Source organism: Salvelinus sp. IW2-2015, linkage group LG28 (genome assembly GCF_002910315.2).
Source record: "Salvelinus sp. IW2-2015 linkage group LG28, ASM291031v2, whole genome shotgun sequence".
Taxonomy (NCBI): Eukaryota; Metazoa; Chordata; class Actinopteri; order Salmoniformes; family Salmonidae; genus Salvelinus; species Salvelinus sp. IW2-2015.
In genome coordinates this window covers 15,428,282-15,447,724 of record NC_036868.1, presented here as the reverse complement: position 1 = coordinate 15,447,724, position 19,443 = coordinate 15,428,282, and the positions used below count along the sequence as shown (strand labels likewise).

Here is a 19,443-nt window from a genome sequence, read left to right as displayed (position 1 = left end):
ACACTAGATGGCAGCACAATAGTGGTGGTCCAACATGAGACCGACCAACAAACCAGGCTCAATCATCGTTGGTTACATTTTTATAGTTTTCATAGAACACAGGATTACAGTAGGTAGAAAAAAAACTTTTTTTACGTGAATTTCACAAGCGCCAAATTTGTGTAAGGATATGACGACGCTGTGTCATTGCTTCTGAGACGAGGGTTTCAACCAATCAGACGTCCCTTGTCTACTGTGGCTAATGGTACTGAAACGATAGTAGCTAGCATTTTTAGGAGGGGCGGATACATTGACACTGTCTGGCAATCTTGACATACAAAGTGGATGCCTCTATGCCACAGCGAAATATACCTCTTCCAATTTGCACAAGGTAAGATACGTCGTAAAGTCGCCCTGACCTGAGCCACGGGAGCTGATTTTTCAAGCTACACTAGTCGGTTTTGGCTAGCTACTGAGCCAGCGAGCAAGTGTGGGGTCTGGTCGCGAGGACAGTCCAGAATCCCATTGCCATTGTGTAACGTTATAGCCTAACGCAACGAACTACTCTGGCATGCGGTTTCAGATTGATATTGGGTTGGTTAAATACATTGTTTGGACGCACGCTTGTTTCAGGTAACATTATTAGAGTGAAAATCCATGGATAACTAATTCTGACTATCAGCGTAGCTAGTTGGCTAAATTAGCGTTCGTGACAGTCAGTTGAGCAGCCCGTCGACTTTTGCAGTTGAAACACATTTTGAAGTATCAGTTGATATCCACCAGCTTCTCATTACTAACCAATAACCTTACAATAAGCGTTCATATTTTTAGATAGTTGGCTAATAGCGGTACAACGGTACAATTGCCGCTCCCCAAATGTTATTGACAACATTGATTGACAGCTAGTTTAGTTAGTAAAACATTTTGGCCAGTGCCTGGGTTATTTTAAAAACTAGCTAGCTAATTCACATATGCATAACTCGCGCAAACGCCACAGCTAGGTGCAAAGATAATTACAATGTCGTTACTAGTTAACGTTACTGTAGCTTGCTACCTAGCACTGCAGATGTAGCTAGTTAGCCAACGTTAGATTCTTCTTGCATGGGGAAAAGACGATGTAAAAATGGAAAGTAATTATCCATGTGGAGATTAACAAGGGATTATGGTTGTGCAATGACCATGGAATGGACAATATAACGTTATAAAGACAAGGACACAGCAGTGGTTACAAGACACCCAACCGACTATAAAAACCCTACCTTCCTTACTATATAAAAACGAAACAATTATGATTGCATGGATTATTCTATCGCAATCGCTAATCTGTAGCTACAGCTATCGGGTTTCATTTTGTGTGAGCTAGCTATTGCATAATGTTTTGTCTCTTATTTTGATCACACCCTTGCCAGCCCTCACTGCCATGTGTGTCATAGCAACACGTAGATACTGTGTGTTTCTTCAATCTCCTGTCACAGAATAGATGGCTCAAACGGTTCTTGTTTTGCCTTTTGTCAACATAACTAGTATAGGTTGGTAATGGTTAATGTAGATATTTTACCGCCATGATGTCAGTCTTTCAAATCCATTTTGGCCCAGCTGTTGTGAGGTCAAATGTGAGGTGTCATAGCAAAATCCTGGTGTGGTATTTTACAGATTAGTCATGGATAATGTCAATAATTTTGCATCAAGTATTTGTAGCAGCCAGCAATTACACAAATCCCCACAGGGCTCGACATTAAAGCTGGTCCTCTTGTCCATCCGACAAGAATATAGATTAAAATTGTTCAATTGGACAAGTAAAAAAATAATCACACATTACAATATCAAACAATTACACCGATCAGAGGGCAACATTGGAATAATATGAATCTATTTTTCATGTACATAAATACAAACGGGGGGGCAGGACCGAGTTTGGGAAATCCGGGTGTAGGTGATAGCCTATGCATATTGGCTACAGCCTCATGTCCAAACCAATGCTGACATGAAGCGCCAGAAAATGTAGCCAAACTTTAATGAGACTTTTAATGACATATATAGAGGCGAAATGCCAGTAAACGCACCGCACATCACTCACTTTGAATTTGAGCAGAGGCGGTCAGCATTTTAAAACTATTTAACCACAAACCTAATTGTTTAAAACATATACTTTTTTTTGTTTTCTAAAGCATGTCTTACCTTGTTTCAAAGTAGCCTCGCCAAATATGTCCATAGACATGTTGAAGGAATTATTTTATAAACACTTAATATGCCATTGAAACTAGCATATTTCTCATGTTCTGTTGGTTTTTAAATCAACGTTATTTTATTGTCCAGCAGCCAAATACATAACCCTAGTCTATCAGTAAAACATGCTAGTTGATGCATCTTTAGATTTCCCATTCTTCATTTCAAATGTATATTTTAATCTCCGTCACTAGCCCAAAGGTCGTCAGATGGCGATATTGAGAGTTCATTTTACCGTCCAAACGCATTGTACTGTGTGCAACCTTCAATACACTTGTATCCCCCGTGGACTGGTTTGTGCCTAAAACATACTAATTTCAGGCTGCAAAGGTTTCGATTTCCTCAACTTTATTTAATGGCGAGAACGCGGGGGGAAAAACWGGAAAAATATGCATTATTTTTTTTGAAACACCATTTTTTACCACCATGCTAGTGTCTAATGCCTAGGAATGCTACTTCCTGTTATTGCGCCCCGCATTCAGCAGACTGTTGCAACAACCTACTGCTGCAACCTGATTGTTTCATAAGGAAAGTACGCATATTTCTGCAGTTTTTTTTCACGCCTTCGCGCATTGAATACATTTGAGGAAATCGAAGCTTTTGCAGCCGGAATGGAGAATGTTTTAGGTATGAACCGTTCCACCGGGGATATGAGTGTATTGCCATTGCCAGCTGCATACAATGCGTTTGGACGTTAAGATTAACTCAATATCGCCATCTGCCGGACTTTGGGCTACTCTATCACGTTAAACCGCTCGCGATTGCTGTGCGCTTTTGAGTGATGTTTCCCCTAATAGAATTTGGAACGTTCGACAATAGCCAGGAACCGTGTGCGCATTGTTGAACATATKATATGAAGAAATACAACTTTATCAACATTTTATGATATACGTTCTGATCTGTTGCATCAGCCTCATTGCTTTTTTTAATGTGTTTATGTGCGGTGGTTGTCAGGACCCGGTGCGAGAAACAGTCACTAATAATCGTCAGAACCCAGAAGATGAGGCAGACACAGCAGTACTAGAGATGGTGGTTTAATTAAAGAACAAAATCTTCAGGCAAAGAAACTAAATCCACAATGTCCAAAAATAAAGCCAAYAGGCACAAAAWMGYAAWRCRRCKAAAWWKKAAAYYAAKRRCKKKAAYMMGMWAAAAACAGCAGGGAAAAACAAACCTCAAAAGACTACTCAAATAACACACAAGAACTAAACCAGAGAACCTCTGGAAAATCCAACAAGAGAAATATCTAWATAAAACAAGGCTTGGGCTGGGGCTGGGTGCTAACTTACAAACACTGAGCAAGGAACTGAGGAACACACAGGGTTTAAATACTAACAAGGGAATGACCTACAGGTGCAAACAATAATTAGAGCAAGAAAAACAAAAGGTACAAAAAAGGTGCAATGGGGACATCTAGTGACCGAAACCCGAACAGTCTTGGCCAAAACCTGACAGTGGTTGTATGAATTTTGGATCTGTCGTCCCGGAGTCTGTTTTGAATGGTAGACATACAAAATTACAAACGTATTTAGTTGTAATATTGAAAGCGTGGCCAACCATCCTCCAGGAGAGCCTTAAGAGGCAGTGAATATTTTAATACCGGTTTGAATATGCAAAGAAGCCAATAGGAAGAGTGTAGCCTACATTTTTGTATTTTTCGCAATAGTAAAATAAGTGGTTCCTTGCACCATACAATTATATAATTTTTTTGGGACAATTGGGGAAAAAAGATCTGTTTTACAAGTCCAAAGGACAAGTGGCAAAAAAAGTTAGTCAAGCCCAGTTCCAGTTTTTGGGTCAGTTAGGCCTAGTTTATACTCTGGTTATGAGCAGAGGTGCAGGTTAGATGTTGAAATGCCAGTCTGTCCTACTACTTGTCTTGGTCATTGAGTTGTCCTTACCCCCCACTGAAGCAAGTTTAACATTGTAGCAATGTTTTATGCCTAGAGACTTGTATTTTATTTGATATATCTCAGGTTTCAACCTTAAATCAGAGGTTGCTGTTGTTAAAGTTTATGGTGGCAAATAAAATCAGATATGATCATTTTCCATTGACAAGGTACGGAAGTAGTTGTTTTTAAATGTCCTGAAGCAGCTCTCATCCCTGGGATGTTTATGAAAGTTCTGTAAGAACAACATCCGGCTCTTGAATCACTTGAAAAGGCAACAAAAAAATAGCCTTCTGTGAGAAACAAGAGGATTGCAAAAGAATGCAAAAGACCCTTGATTAAGCCCAGCACTGACAGTAGGCTGCTTGAGTGCTGCTGCCTCTCTGTGTTTTCTCTTTCACATTAAGATAATTTGGCTGTCACATGATCACAGTGGCTGTTCTTCAAATTTGTTTGATCTTTCCATCTCTGACTTGTTGATATATTTAGCAAGTAGGGCCAATTTAAATAGTTACTTAGGCCTAGATAAAGCACTCTTCTTCCATTAATCCAGTCTTTGTCCTTATTTAGGCATTATGCCTATGGGATTTTTGCATATTAGTGTGAGAAAGTTCCACATCAGGAGTGACCTGTCAGGGGTCATGAACCCTGATGACATGTTGAGTATGAAGACCAACTCACGCACCAGGCCTTGCCTGTGTATCATCTTAGCCAGGGGTTCCTTTGGCTCAGTCTCAGCTAGGTAAGAGAAGAGATGGTGTAGCCAGGCCAGGGACTAGCCGACTAGGTAAAGCTTGTCAGAGCCTGTGTGATGGACTAGCCTATTAGGTAGCGCTTGTCAGAGCCTGTGTACAGACCGTTTCACACCCAAGCTAGAAATGCTCCCGGGCTGCAGTCTTTTCCGGGGTGTCAAGTGGTGGCTTTGACAGGCGCGGGGTCATGTCTACTCTCGCTAACCCACAGAAGCCTCTTGCGGTATACCGTTTTATTTGGAAAAGCCACAGGATTGTTTTTCAATACTGTCAAAACTATTTATTTGAAGTTTTTCACTTAATTTAAATATTTGTAGCTACTTTTAAGTTATTACCCGCAGTCAACTTGTGCAATACCTTAGGAGATAAAGCAGATTGCGTTCTTTATTTCACCTGTCACATTATTTTAAATTATGAAGCTTACCATAGTTCTCCAGAACAGTTGAGCCAGTCACGTGTTTGTAAACAGCACAACAGGAGAAAGCGAGCTGGTGATTCCATAGCGTTCTAGATCTATTGACGAGTTTCTGTTTTGCGGCGCACAAGGTGATGAAGTTACACTCGTATGCAATTCACTAGTAAATGTTTGCCATCATATATCATAAAATGGCTTTCTGCCAGAAGTAAAAAAAACTCTGGATGAGTTATCTGTACAACTGCTTTTTTCCCCTGTGCCTCCTACTAGTGTTTTTTTCTTTCTCCTTCTTTCTTCTCCTGTCAGCTCCATGTACACATGCTGCTCTTCCTTCCATTCCAGTTACTAGCGATGCTTGTATAACTTTGAGCTTGATTTGCTTATCTTTGCAATTCGTTTTTTCTCTCTTTTTTTCTCGTTAGCTTTTAGCTAACAGCGTCTGATTTCACTATTCGTTTTTGCTAATTCTGTTAGCATTCTGGTAATAGAGGCCCAATGGGCTTTTTATGCATTTTTAGTGCCCCCTTGTGTGCTATGCCGGTAATACAGTAAATCCCGGTACGAGAGAAGACCATATGGAAATCTCGATACCATCCAAACCTACCTGGATGCACACATTTTACTCTGTGTCACAATGTTTGACGTGTGCCGGTGTGGAACACACAGGGAAAAACCACTTGGCCTTACTTGCTGGCCTACATTTTATAACCCAGAAACAGTGTAATGACCATAACCGAAGCTAAATCATAACAAACACACATCATGTCACTTCTCTTCCAGGAATCAAGGGATCTGTGTGTTATTGAAAAGGTGCCTTCAGTTTTTCTCCCCTAGGACAGTGGTTCCCAAACTGTCATTATTATTATTATTATTWTTTTTTTTTAAGGAACTCAGTCCGGCTTTAAACTTACTCTTGAAAGTCGTAATAGTAGAAGGCAGAAGGTGCAATTTCTAAATTGGGTAGTGCATCATCAGTTCCTCTTGTCATCTTAGCCATTGTATACCTTATGTCAGAAATATCCAGATCAACTAGTCCATTTTTTTATTTCGTTTTTTTTGCCCATAGATATTGTTGTATATTGTCACTCTAATATCACATGAATACACATTAAACATGGCAAAATGTATAGAATTCCAAGAAAAATTGCTTTAAACTGCAACATTTTCATTGCACCCCATGACAAAATGTGTGGAATTGCAGGAAATTAGCTTTAAACCTGTGAAACTCTCTCCACCAATAAGAGGGGTGTGAACAGTTTGTGTCATGAATAGTGCTTGTACCAATAGAAATAGACGTGGCGCGCTCGCGGGGTGGTGTTCCCCAATGCTGGAAGTGTGGCCCGAGTGGAAAAAGTTTGGGAACCCCTGCCCTAAGAGATATTAATGGATTTTTTCCGCTCTCTCAGCCCACTGTGCTTACGCAGTGTCCCTGGGCTGGGCCCCTCACAGGTTTCTGGGCCCATGGGAGAGGCTTGGCACAACTCTAAGACACTGTGCGTTGATGAGAAAACACTGTCAGCAAGAAGGTGAAGTGATCAGAGTACAAGCTTGGTCAACAAATCAATCGTCACTGTCACTGACAAGGCAGAGATAATGGGTCTGATAATGAATGCCCCATGCTCTGGCATTGTGTAATGAAACAAAGGAGATGACAGTATGCCACTTCAGAAAGTTATTTATCTTACTGCATTGCACAGGAAACAATCAGCTTAGGCCTAGGTAGGTCCTATCTAAAATGCCGGATGCCTTGTTTTGCTGTCTCTCTTTACCCCATTTAGCCCTGTAATTGTTAAGTACCTTTTCTCTACAGACTATTCACAAGTTATTTTATTTTAACTGATTAGAATTGAGGCTGGGCCTGAGCCATTGGAACTGGGGCTTTAGTGAATGGCCGACAGACAGGCCGGATAGCAGAGGTAATTCATGGTGGAACACAAGCTTTGCTGGCTAAATGTTTCTGCTTGTCCAAGCTTTGGAAGCGTGTGAGTAAAGTTTGGTGGTTGTTAAGCAGATATAAATCCTTGACTTGGAGACTGACCAGTTCCAATGTAAGACAAAGGTAATTACAGAGACCACCTTTTCAGTGTTGGGACAACACCAGCCTGAAGGGAATCAACGGGAAATGTGCAGGTAGTGTAGTTTACTGCTAGTCTGCTACTGCTTGTAGCCTTTTGCAACCATTTACTGTTCCCCCTTGCAACAACCTGTAGACTACAGGTTCCTTACCAGCCAAGCCTCCTAAGCCTGTCTCTGTGCGGTGCTGGCTGTTCAGGCCCGTCTCGCCGGGCCAGTCTAGGATTGCCCTGTGTTGACTTGTGTGAGTAATCTGTGCGAGATCAGCAAAATGTAATCGCCTTTAGCTCAGGCCTGCTCAGGGCATTACTAGTCACCAGTAGTCACAGTGTGCGTGGCTGAGTGTGGTGTGGTGTGTGTGTGTGCGCCACAGCAGGGCTATTGTCCTGTTCAGCAGAATGTGGGGCTGTGTGGAGCGTTGGAGTCTCACTGCTGGCCTTCTGCTTTGTTTTAATCACAGGGATTTCAGATGGAGGCTCCACAGTTGTGATGCATTATTCATGTTTAACACATGCTACTTCACTACACACAGTCTTGGAGCTTAATCCAAAATGAATCTGCGCAGCGCAAAGTGTATTGTGGTTTAAAAGGATCTGTAAGGGTTGTGTATAGGCCCAGTTCTTACATATCTGTGCAGAAATTGTTAAAACACAAACCCAGCCAGTGCTGAATGCTATATCCTTGTGTTTTGCTGGTTCATACTTTTTTTAGTATCCTTGTATTGACATTGGGTTTATGAGATGGGATATTCTAGGCAGAGCTGTTCCAGTTCCCTATGGTGTTCTAGGCTAAGCAATGTGACAACATCTGTGTCTGTCTACCAGGCTATAATACTGTGATGATTATGGCTACAGACAGTACACACACACATGTAGTTACTCCTTGGACAAATAATGTCAAGATTTAAGAACAGGTCAGGTAAATACTGCAGGGTGTATGTCTCTGTTGCTACAGTGACAACCTACTTAGTTCCACACTTTGTGTGTGTGTGTGTGAGTTAGTGCTAACCTCCTGTGTGACTGTGTATCTTGGCAGACTTCAGCCATGGCCACGACAGGCACAGGCGCAACTGAGCCAAACCGGCCAGGCCCCCAGAGGAAGATGTCCACCACAGGGGAGAGCTTGTACAAGGTGCTCGGCCTGGAGAAAGGATCTTCCGCTGAGGACGTCAAGAGAGCCTACAGGTAACACTCAGCTTGTCTCTGGTCGTTATAGCCACATAACCTGTAAGCCTGTTTCTCCATTTCCCCGGAGCAAGTTAATGATCAGCTTTATTCAGGAGTTGGTCCATCAGACACAGAACAATTACTTTTAATGAGGTATAAGCTCTTTATAGGATTTAGAGTTTCGTGATATTTGTATGTGGTGGTGTGGAGTGAGATTAATTTATTCATCCATCCATCCATTTGTTAATTCATCCTTCTATTTACAGGAAACTAGCATTGAAGTACCACCCAGACAAGAACCCAGACAACCCGGAGGCTGCAGATAAGTTTAAAGAGATCAACAACGCCAACTCCATCCTGAACGATGACGGCAAGAGGAGGATCTACGACGAGTACGGCTCCATGGGCCTCTATGTGTCCGAGCAGTTTGGAGAGGAGAGCGTCAAATACTACTTCCTCATGTCCAAGTGGTGGTTTAAGGTGAGAGAGAGAGTACCTCATAACCCCCCAAACCACCTTTAGTCTAACAGGGTAATATATTAGGTTATCCGGGGTGTAGTCAGTAATGCTGTAACCTTCGACAGTGGGGGTGAGTAGCCCCACTCTCCCAGCTGACTGTCTCAGTGATGACATACTGACTGGACTTCTTTCACAGCCACATCACTCACACACTCATCACACTAAGAGCTGCTGGGATTTTATTAGACATTGTTATGGATATAATTCACTGTCTAGTACTGTCTTCTCCATGCATTAGACACCCTACTGTAATCCCTGTTGGGAGTACATTGACAGTATATAAGTATTTGTGTATAATTGCTTTAACAAGTCTCATAGTTACCCCCCTCTGAACCTGTCAGTGTACTGTGTTTTTCTGTTTCAGACAGACAGATGGCTCCAGGTGCAAAGCAGTCTTTATTTAGAAATGTGTTCTGGGTAGTTGTGCTCAGTCACTCTGAGATGTGTGGCCTTTGATGCTGAGTAGAGTAAGTAGAGAGGTCTAGATGCAGTGATGAAGATCCACTGACTGTCTCACAAACCTCACTCTGCTTTCACCTACAAAGAAAACTACAAAGCAAAGGAACATTTCAGGGAGAAACAAAACCGCTCCACTTATGTATACCCTAGAAATGCTCGGTACAATAGGATTATTGAGAGCATCCACATGTATTACACTGTCTCTGCTGTTAATATCCCCTAGCTTCTTTCACTGGATCACCCTGTAGATCTGAGGCTAGACATAAGTTCTCCTGCGAGCAGGAAGACAGCGGGTGACTGTCCCGGCTGGGTATATGTGATCGGGAGAAGCTCCATACTGATAATGCTGTGTGTTTGTGTTATGCCCTTGTGCTGCAGACCATGGCCGTGTGCTGCACCGTCTTCTCCTGCTGCTGCTGCTGTTGCTGCTGCTGTTTCTGCTGCGGGAAGTGCAAGCCGCCGGAGGAGGATGATCACTACCAGTACGTGGACCCAGAGGACTTGGAGGCCCAGATCAAAGCTGAGACGGACAGAGGTGAGACCACGCTGGGAGGGGACGGGGGAGTTTTTAAATGGGGGGGGGGGGCAGTGGTAGGATGTTTGGGACGCTAGTAAGTAGGCTGGGGACTGTTTGGAATTGGGTAATAAACTAAGTATGCTAGTGCACATAGCCATTTTTCTATTGTATAGTATAGACTATTATAGGTGGGATAGAGCTCATGAGGAGGGTAACAGGATAAATACAGTGTGCCCCCCAATCCTTCTGTGTTGGCCCTTCTCCTGGGTCCTGGCTTCCCTACACACTACCTCAGCGACAGGCTGCCCCGCAGATGTCGGTTTTTCAGCCTGACTTAACGCTGTCACTTCCTTTCAGAGGGGGAAAGAAGAGGGAGGAGAGGCAGGGAAACAGCAGAGCACAGTTGGGGCCAGAGCAGCCAAACAGGGATGGGGAGGAAGGGATGAGGGAATGGAGGAGGAGGAGGGGGGGGGGGGTGGCACGAGTGTCTAGTCGAGCTAGGCAGGACTCTGGGTCTACAGAACCTGGTCCTGCCCAGGAGGTAGAGGCTGCAGGTTAGCCCTTAGATTACCTTGACGTGCAGGTATTTATAGCTTACTCGTACTCTGAATGAGAGACTGCTGGTTCATATCATGTTGTTGTTTGGTATTTTTGGATGTGTAAAAGCTATGGATGTAGTGTCAGAAAAGTGTGCAATAACATGTCAACATTAACAGGTAGCGATGTCAACAGTGTTTCTTTTCTTCTAACATTTCAAGCCCACCAAGAAGCTCTTTGTTTCACCCTCTCCCATCAGTGGTCCCCAGTACAGGTCAGAAAAGGGACAGGGGCTGGGACAGGGACAGGAGCGAGATGAGGAAGATGCATGTAATCCTGTCAGATCTCAGAGGATTCTTTCAGCCTCTTGTGTCATGTCCTTAACTGGTTGGTCTGAGGACAGGACTCTCAGCTCCTTCACTCATGTTGCCTCTTTACACAGCATTTCACTCAATAGAAAACAGTCCCAAGGACTAGACTCCTAATTGCGTTGTTTTCTGTTCTGAGGAGTGATCAGTGACCATGGTGACCCCATAGTCACGACCCTTAGCCCAAGTGACTGTCACACCATTTGGACTTTCAGTATAAGGCGGTATAGGCAAAATGACGATGCAATTTGTTTTGCTATTGGTTTCAGAGATATTCACAACATGTTCAGGCGAATACCTAGATGATATGAATAATCTCCTCACCGTATCACACAAAAACAGGAACTGCAAACCAAACCAAACATGACAAGCTAACAGCACGAGGGCAGTATGGGTGTGGGGATAACATATCAGTATACTCTGGCCCAATGAGCAGGCCTGGTTTATCTCATTCTGACAGAGAGGTGTTTCTGTACGTTTGTGTTTTGATCCACCAGGTGACACGGTAATCATTGTGCAGCCCATACCTGTACCTATAGCTGTATCGAGTCCTGGGGCTGAAAGCATCAGCCTAGGCCCTGCCATCAGCCTAGGCCCTGCCATAAGCCTAGACCCTGCCAACAGCCTAGACCCTGCCAATCCAGTGGTTGACTACCCGACCAGGCCAGTGGCTGCTGAGAACCCAGGCGAAACGTTGCCGGAGTCTAAATGACTCGTAAGCCCCCCGTCTCCCTGATGTACTTGCTGTACTCAACCCAGCTGCATCGTGTTCATCCGTCCCGCTTCCTGTGCACGTTGCCACGCCCCAGACCAACCCGTTTCACCAGACTGTGTTTGCTCATAGTGACACATGGTGCCTTTGTACTATGTTCAGCTGTTTTTTTCGACTGACTCACTAACCATCCATTCTGTTTGCCTGTCAGTGTTGAGTTGCATGATGTCATGGCTGTTGCTTCAGAATGTTTTGAGCATGGCTGCATGTATGAGCTTGCCTTGTGTGTATATAATGTAGTGGACCTAATTTTGCTACAGATGGAGCAAATCGATAACAATCATTTCAGTTAATTGATCACTAAGCATTTTGTCAGTGTTTGGTCCATCGTGAATGTATCTGTAGTAACTATTTGCTGCCTTGATGATAAAGTGGATGTAATCTCTTTGTTAATTAGCCTAATCTATGCCCAGTATACCGTTACTTTACCAGTAAGACCACAGAGACGCTTATGCCGGGTGTACACTACGACTATCAAAATCCTAACATCGCTGAGCCTCTCATGTTAAACAAACGTCTTTCCTGTAGTTTCTTGTCTTGCCAACATGGTGGTGCGCACAATAAACCATCTGGTACAGACAAGGGGGTCACACACTACAAGAGTCTTCACTTCGTCGTGAGGATTCTCCATACCACCACGTAGTCTCGCGAAAACAATGATGTGATTAGATTGTTAATGTAGCTAGAACGAGCTGTGGCTCAAAGCAGTCTCATAAACGTTTTCTGTCAGACATTGACGCATGACAAACAGAGTTGAAATTTCTATTGCTTGTGAACTTCAGAGCTGAAACGAGTTGACGCTTTGGTTTATTAAGGCAAGTACAAACGCATCCTAGTAGTCATGGCTCCTGCTCGAAAGAGTCTACAACTTCTGGGTGACGCGAAACAATGTCATCATCTCACTGGTTTCTTTGGCGAGCGCTCATTGGCTTTTGCTGATCACCGGTCTCAAAACTTGTCGTTGCACATTTCACACTACAAAAGCATTGCAGATTTTGTGCCAGAATTCAACATGTTTGAAAATATTGAGATGTCTGGGGCTGCTCCAAGACGAGATCGGTAGCCCTCAGATTGCATCTCTGACCCGCTCACATTAAACGAGCGTCGGTGACAGCCGCGTGCCCCGAGTAGGCAACAATGAGGATTTTGTCTCRAATCTCAAAAATGTATCTGGAACAGCTAAATCGGTGCCCGACTTGTGTAGTGTACTACCGGCTTTAGGCGTTTTAATTGGACGTAACAAGTGAACTTCACAAGACAAAACAGGGCCCCACAGCAGCCAAGTACTCACTCAACCCACAAGACATTAGATGCCTTCAATAAACAGTAGCCGTCTATTCATATTAAAAACATCAATATAATGTCAGGCTGGTTTGTTGAAAACCTAGCCTGTTGATATGTGCTAAAAGCACAGTCCGTTTGTCATGCTAACACAACCCTTTGACCCCTCTGGGGCCTTTTGTAGAGGTACATTACCTTTAGAAAGTACTTATACCCCTTGACTTTTTCCAATTTTTTTGTGTTTACAGCCTGAATTTAAAATTGATTAATTWGAGATTGTGTCACTGATCTAGACACAATACCCCATAATGTCAGTGGAATTTAGTTTTTTACAAATGAATGAAAAACTGAAATGTGTAGAGTAAATCAGTATTCAACCCCTTTTATGGCAAGCCTAAATAAGTACAGGAGTGAAAATGTGCTTAAGTTGCATGGACTCTGTGTGCAATGGTAGTGGTTAACATAATTTTATGACTACCCCATCTCTGTACCACACACATACAATTATCTGTAAGGTCCCTCAGTCGAGAAGTACATTTCAAGCACAATTTCAACCACAAAGATCAGGGAGGGTTTCCAAAGCCTTGCAAAGGAGGGCACCTATTGGGAGATGGGTAAAAAAAATAAAAAGCAGACCCTGAATATCCCTTTGAGCATAGTGAAGTTATCAGTTATGCTTTGGATGGTGTATCAATACACCCAGTCACTACAAAGATACAGATGTATTTCCTAACTCAGTTGCCAGAGAGGAAGGAAACTGCTCAGGGATTTCACCATGCGGCCAATGGTGATTTTAAAATAGTTAATGGCTGTGATAGGAGAAAACTGAGGATGGATCAACAACATTGTAGTTACTCCACAATACTAACCTAAATGACAGAGTGAAAGGAATGAAGCCTGTGCAAAATCAAACATGTTCCAGAACATGCATCCAGTTTGAAAGAAGCATTAGAAACTTTGAGTAAGTGTTTTCCATGAAAGACAGAGCATCATAGTCAGATCCTACATAGTCTGGAATATACTAATTCTCCAATATAGTCTGGAATATTCCATGATATACACAGTATTAGGATGCCTTTTGAAAGTTTGTTCGTGGGGACATGTTCTAATGTCACCTGTGACAGTGGTAGGGACAGGTGTTTGTGGTGTGCAGTGGGAGACCAATACCCCTAAGACGAGCCACTGCTGTCCTGTCACATCCGGCCATATGTGTTTGTCATCTCACCTCATACCTACTTTCTCAGCACCATCCTCTCTGTTGGTGCTCTGTTTGTTCAACACCATGATGCCTGCTGACATGTCAGTCTATGATTCTCTCTTTAGCATTACCAAAGTGATAGCTGGAAGCTTCAAGAGACTATGGCTATATAATGATGTTGAGATAATCCTATATTATTACTATCATTATATTGTAATCTGATATAGTAGGGGTAGTAGCCTAACTAATAGTACAAGTGCTTTCTAAGCAGTGCTCTGTGCTCTTCCTCTATGCTGCATATGGATGATGTCCCCTATAAGGAAAGTGACAGTGTGGATGAGCATCGCCAGGGGAGGGCAGGTAGGTTCATGGTACACACTTGGTCATGTTCAGTAGGGTACACCGTAGCAAAATGTTTTGCGACGGAAAACAAAAATCTGTATCCTTACTGGACATGCTCAGGTAGCACATCCTTGTTTCAAAACGTTTTTCACCTACTGAACATGACCCTCGTGGAGTTTTCAATATTTCAGGACCGGTTACACCTGAGAACAGTTAAGCAAGGGCCCAACTTTAGGTCATGCCTCCTGCTAATACATTCCCATGTGAATTGCTTCTAGTTGAGACAACAGGCTATTACTTGCTGGAAATTTTTGATAACAGGATTTATTGCAACAAAGCTAGATGAGAGTTGGAAGCTTCCTGTCAACAGGGTTTACAGAGATGTTGTGTAGACTGTCATGCTTCCAGCTTGTAAATACCCTGTGTGTACCTGGTAGCCAGACTTTGCACTTGTAGCCTCAGCCTGGCTGCTTTATTTTTTTAGATTTTTTTTTACTGTAGTTACAGGCTTTTGGCTTGTACTGTGTTCATGAACCTCAACCTGGACAGATGTTCCTATTGGGATGTTTCCGCATTGTCTTCCTCATTGTTATCAAGTCATCATTAGTCTATATCTACAGAACCCTGAAATGTTATCTGATGTTTACAAAGTCATTGCCATTGACGTGTGAAATGCATTGGGATCATTGTTACCTGTCTGTACATGCCTGTTAGTTCTTCATTTGACTTCAGAATTTGACCTTTAGTATCATACAAACCATAGAGAATGCAGAAGCTACATTTATTCATAGAGCACATAGCCTATATGTAGCCTAGTCCTTTACCTACTCGTTATGGCATGGGACACTTGGCTAACTTTTCTCTATTGAGGGTTATTATTTTCCCCAGTGAGTCTGACACAGTTCAATGTCTTCCTGCAGGTCCTCGTGCCCCTATTGTGATCCAGCCACATTCCATCTCCATCGAGGTTCCAGAGACCTCCCAGCCTGCAGCCAGCCAGCCCACCTCCAAGCCCCAGCAGTGACCCTTCCCTCCCAGCCCCATCTACCCGCTGGAGCCCTCCCCTATGGTGGGAACGGCCAGGCCCCTGAGGTCCCCACACTGGAGCCCCCAGCAGCCAGCCAGGCCAACCGTCACTAGTGCCAGTCAACCAGCCAGCCAGTCAACCCCCCCATACTGTGGTACAGATCTAACTTAATGGACACGAGCGGCAGGCTGCCAAGAGACCAGGACTCCTTATGACATGATATATGTGTCTATCTATCCACCAAACTGAGGATTGGAACACTCTATCCCTCCGTTTCTATCCTCCCTCATCTATCCCCCCCTTTCTCTCTCTTGTCTCTGTTAGAACGCTGTGGGATTGGAGACTCTCTTTTTAAGTTCAGTCTGAGTTTTAAATGGCCTGAGCCAAACATTCCACCTCCCCAGAGACTAAAGCATGGATCAGAGGAAGTAAAGGCTCCCAAACAGATTGCATGTGCTTCATTTGAACTGCATGCCCCTATTGTACAGCACTGGCAAATATATACCCCATACATCCACACCCCTGTACTACAGCCACCACCCCACCACTGCCAGCGATACCGCCAGCTGCAGGTGCTCCTACAGTATGCCACACAACCAGGGGTCTCCCCTCCACCGCCACCTGAAAGAGACCCAAGAGTGGGGCTGGATACAGTAGACATTCAAGAACAGTGAAAATGTRGGGTGGATAAAACAAGAAAAATTTGTTGATTGCTTAATTTAATTGCTAACTGTCACAATTATGTTAGTTTGACCAAAGCCAATCTAGATGCCACTCACTCCATGTGTTCAACAGTCAGCTCCCAAAGAGACGTTTCTCCTCATGCCACTAGAGCCAACCTGAGAGGATTGTTTAATTGAGGTGTATGTATGCATTTGGGTCTACTATGCACTTTTGAAACCTGTGAAGTGGGTAAATGATCATTTCCAATGGACTGTTGGCTAACATGGGTCCAGCCAAGTGCTTACTGAAACCAACAGTCAGCACAATGCACTCTGTTTTGGGTGGAACTGACTACTGACTACAGCTAGCTAACTGCAACCAAACGACTTATCAAACTTTTCCCATCTCAAATGGTGGTTTTGCTTTGCATTCTCCTCATAGTCTGATGTAACATGGAGATACAGGGGAGTGGGTATGTACTGTGGGTGTCTGTTTGACCTAGCCACTAAGACCATGCTATGCCACATCCTAGATGACTACTTTGTTRGCTGTACTGCCTACAGAGATATCCCATCACTGAATATTTTAGACTTTTCATATGTTGATTTGACTTTTAAGAAGTAACACACCAGGCTGTTTTCCATGGGGTTTTGGTGGATTGATTGCCATATTTATTGTTTTATGGGCTGAAGAGGCACGACTACTAGTCTCAGTGATGAGATGATACAATGTCCGACAGCAGGGTTAGGATCTGTACAGATCACCCAACCAGCAGTTTATCTGTACTTAAGTACAGCTCTCTTTATAACCCTGGGGGTGCAGAGTCAGGGGTTTCTCAATGTTGTGTAATCAGAATAGTGAAAGCAGTGAAGTGAATGAATGTCATATTGTCATTGAGAGTTAGTCAGTCCCAGGTGTGTGTGTGTAGCATTGTACAAAATCGTTGTTGGTTTGTTCATGTAGTGCTGAGGTCAGTCAGTCATTCATCCCCCTCCCAGTTTTTTGTGTGGTTTGTCATTTGAAAAGGGCATTCTGTGTTTCCTGAAGAGGGGCTAGTACATGGCGTTAACCACCTTGTGTTTTGGCTGAAGAACAACCCTGAAGATAAGCTAAACTACAATGATGTCATCAAATGATGTCAAGCAGCCATTTTATATTTTGTAGCGCTCTTCTGAGTGTTTACATAGAAATGATCTATCAGCAGCATCATTTTGTTACTGGAATTATTGCACCTTTTCTCGCCTCTTCATATCAGTAAGTTAACAGCTAAAACCCACCTGAAACTTCAGACTGTTGGTTGTGTTTTCACAAACCATAATAAACATAACAGTACAGTATCTGGCCCCAGGGCTCAGAGAGGAGGAATATATTTATTCTGGTGATCCTTATCTGCTGTAAATAATAATAATCACAACCACATGTGTCACATGCAAATAACATTTTTTGAGAATCCCTGTGAATGGGAAATGTTTTAAGAATCAACCCCATTTAAATGGTGTACATTGTCCTTTATTTATTTTTTTATGTCAAACCGAAAGAGCTGTTTAATTAAACACGTTGACAGACAGTTGGGAAGAGCGAACCCTAGACTAGCCAACGTGGTCCTTACCAAGGGGCAACTGGTTGACAGAGGAGCTAGGCTATGTCTTAACTGGTTGACAGAGGAGCTAGGCTATGTCTTAACTGGTTGACAGAGGAGCTAGGCTGTCTCAGCTGGTTGACAAAAGAGCTAGACTGTCTCAGCGGGTTGACAGATGAGCTAGGCTGTCTCAGCGGGTTGACAGAGGAGCTAGGCTGTCTCAGCGGGTTGACAGAGGAACTAGGCTATGTCTTAACTGGCTAGGCCACCATAGCTCTGGTCTACAGTAGTAGGCAGGCAGACAGTAAGTATATATCTGCTCTGAGTGTAGGGACAGGGCTGTCCCCATGTTGTCACTCCCCTATAGAACACGGGACTATGGGGACTCGGCCACTAATAATATGATTGATTGATTGTAATTTTGTCAATGCTTTCATTATGTCATTCATTATTCACCATGTCTTTCATGGACAAAAATGATCTGTAAATGTGTATTTATATATAATGAAATTGAAACAATTAAAAGAAGGGGGATTTGTACAATGTTTGTCTTCTATGTGATTTATTGTGTACTCAATTCACAACACTGAGAATAGTTTGTGTGATATCAAAGGAATGGCTCTCAGTTCTCCATGAACAAACAAAGTATATCTGTTCACAGAAGAACGCTATTCTTTRTCTGTTCTCTCCGGCAAAAGAACACCACTCGTTGGTGAAGATATGATCTGCTGCCATGAGAAAAAGTACCAAACTATCTTTATCAGGAATAGCTCAATTGTAGCCATTAGCCACAGTAGTGACACTAGCTACAATGTAACACAATGTAACACATTGTACATAGTGACACTATGTACAATGTGGCTGCCTGTAGGCTACTCCAGTAAAAGAAATGCAACCAGGAGGTGGAGTAAACTATGGATGGAGATTTGGCCGCAAACGGGTACGGTATGGTGTGTGCTTGGCTTACTCTGCACAAAGCCTCCATGTCCTATAAACGTCCCCTTAAGCTTATTAGCAGCTCGACCCATAGAGATAGATAGAGTACTCATGGATATAACCTGTTTTAACATTGTCATTGAGGGCTTCTAGCATTTTAAAATAGTCAACTGGGTGGGGATTCCTATGAGTTAAGAGCATAGAGAATGATAGAGGCCTCTAGCGAAAGGTCGTTTTAGCATGGGGCAGCGCTGTTGAGGGCTTCCATCATGCTTCTGCCATTTTAAAGTAGTCAAAGTCAACTGGGTGGGGATTGCTATGGGTTGTAGCCTCAAACGGAGCTACCCATACTATCACATACACAATAATGGCACAGATACAAAGATGAGTCCTCTATCTCTATGGCTCAGCCTTACCTCAGCATTGACCTCAATTGTTAAGTAACTAGGAAGTTGGGGCCTCCCGAGTGGCGCAGTGGTCTAAGGCACTGCATCTCAGTGCTTGAGGCATCACTACAGACCCGGGTTCGACCCCAGCCGGCCGTGACCGGGAGACCCATAATTACCAATTGGGGAGAAAAAGGGATAAAAAAAAGTAACCAGGAAGTGGAGGGTTGAGGGTCATAGGCCACTGGTCATGAGGTGGGGGTCAGAGAAAGTATTTCCGGGTTGATTGGTTACTCAGCTGAGCCCTTTTCTTATGGGCTCATATTCCAGCTTAGATCTTTTGAATATCCATCACTGAT

At 43.3% G+C, this 19,443-nt stretch overlaps 1 protein-coding gene across 5 annotated transcripts; it reads left to right on the top strand.

Annotated features, from left to right (window-relative positions):
- The first annotated feature begins 36 nt into the window (after nt 1-36).
- dnajc5ga (DnaJ (Hsp40) homolog, subfamily C, member 5 gamma a) lies at nt 37-18,305 on the top strand. Of its 5 annotated transcripts, none has more exons than XM_023973846.1 (7): nt 37-370; nt 8,370-8,518; nt 8,767-8,980; nt 9,857-10,013; nt 11,398-11,615; nt 14,472-14,511; nt 15,414-15,499. In XM_023973846.1, exons 2-5 carry the CDS (start codon nt 8,379-8,381, stop codon nt 11,610-11,612), a joined length of 726 nt encoding a protein of 241 aa, XP_023829614.1. In that variant the 5' UTR covers nt 37-370; nt 8,370-8,378; the 3' UTR covers nt 11,613-11,615; nt 14,472-14,511; nt 15,414-15,499. The 5 variants fall into 5 exon arrangements, with proteins under 5 accessions (XP_023829614.1, XP_023829618.1, XP_023829615.1 ...); XM_023973848.3 differs by lacking the exon at nt 37-370 and adding an exon at nt 395-612; XM_023973850.2 differs by lacking the exon at nt 11,398-11,615 and having other exon boundaries at nt 15,414-18,305.
- The last annotated feature ends 1,138 nt before the right edge of the window (nt 18,306-19,443 follow it).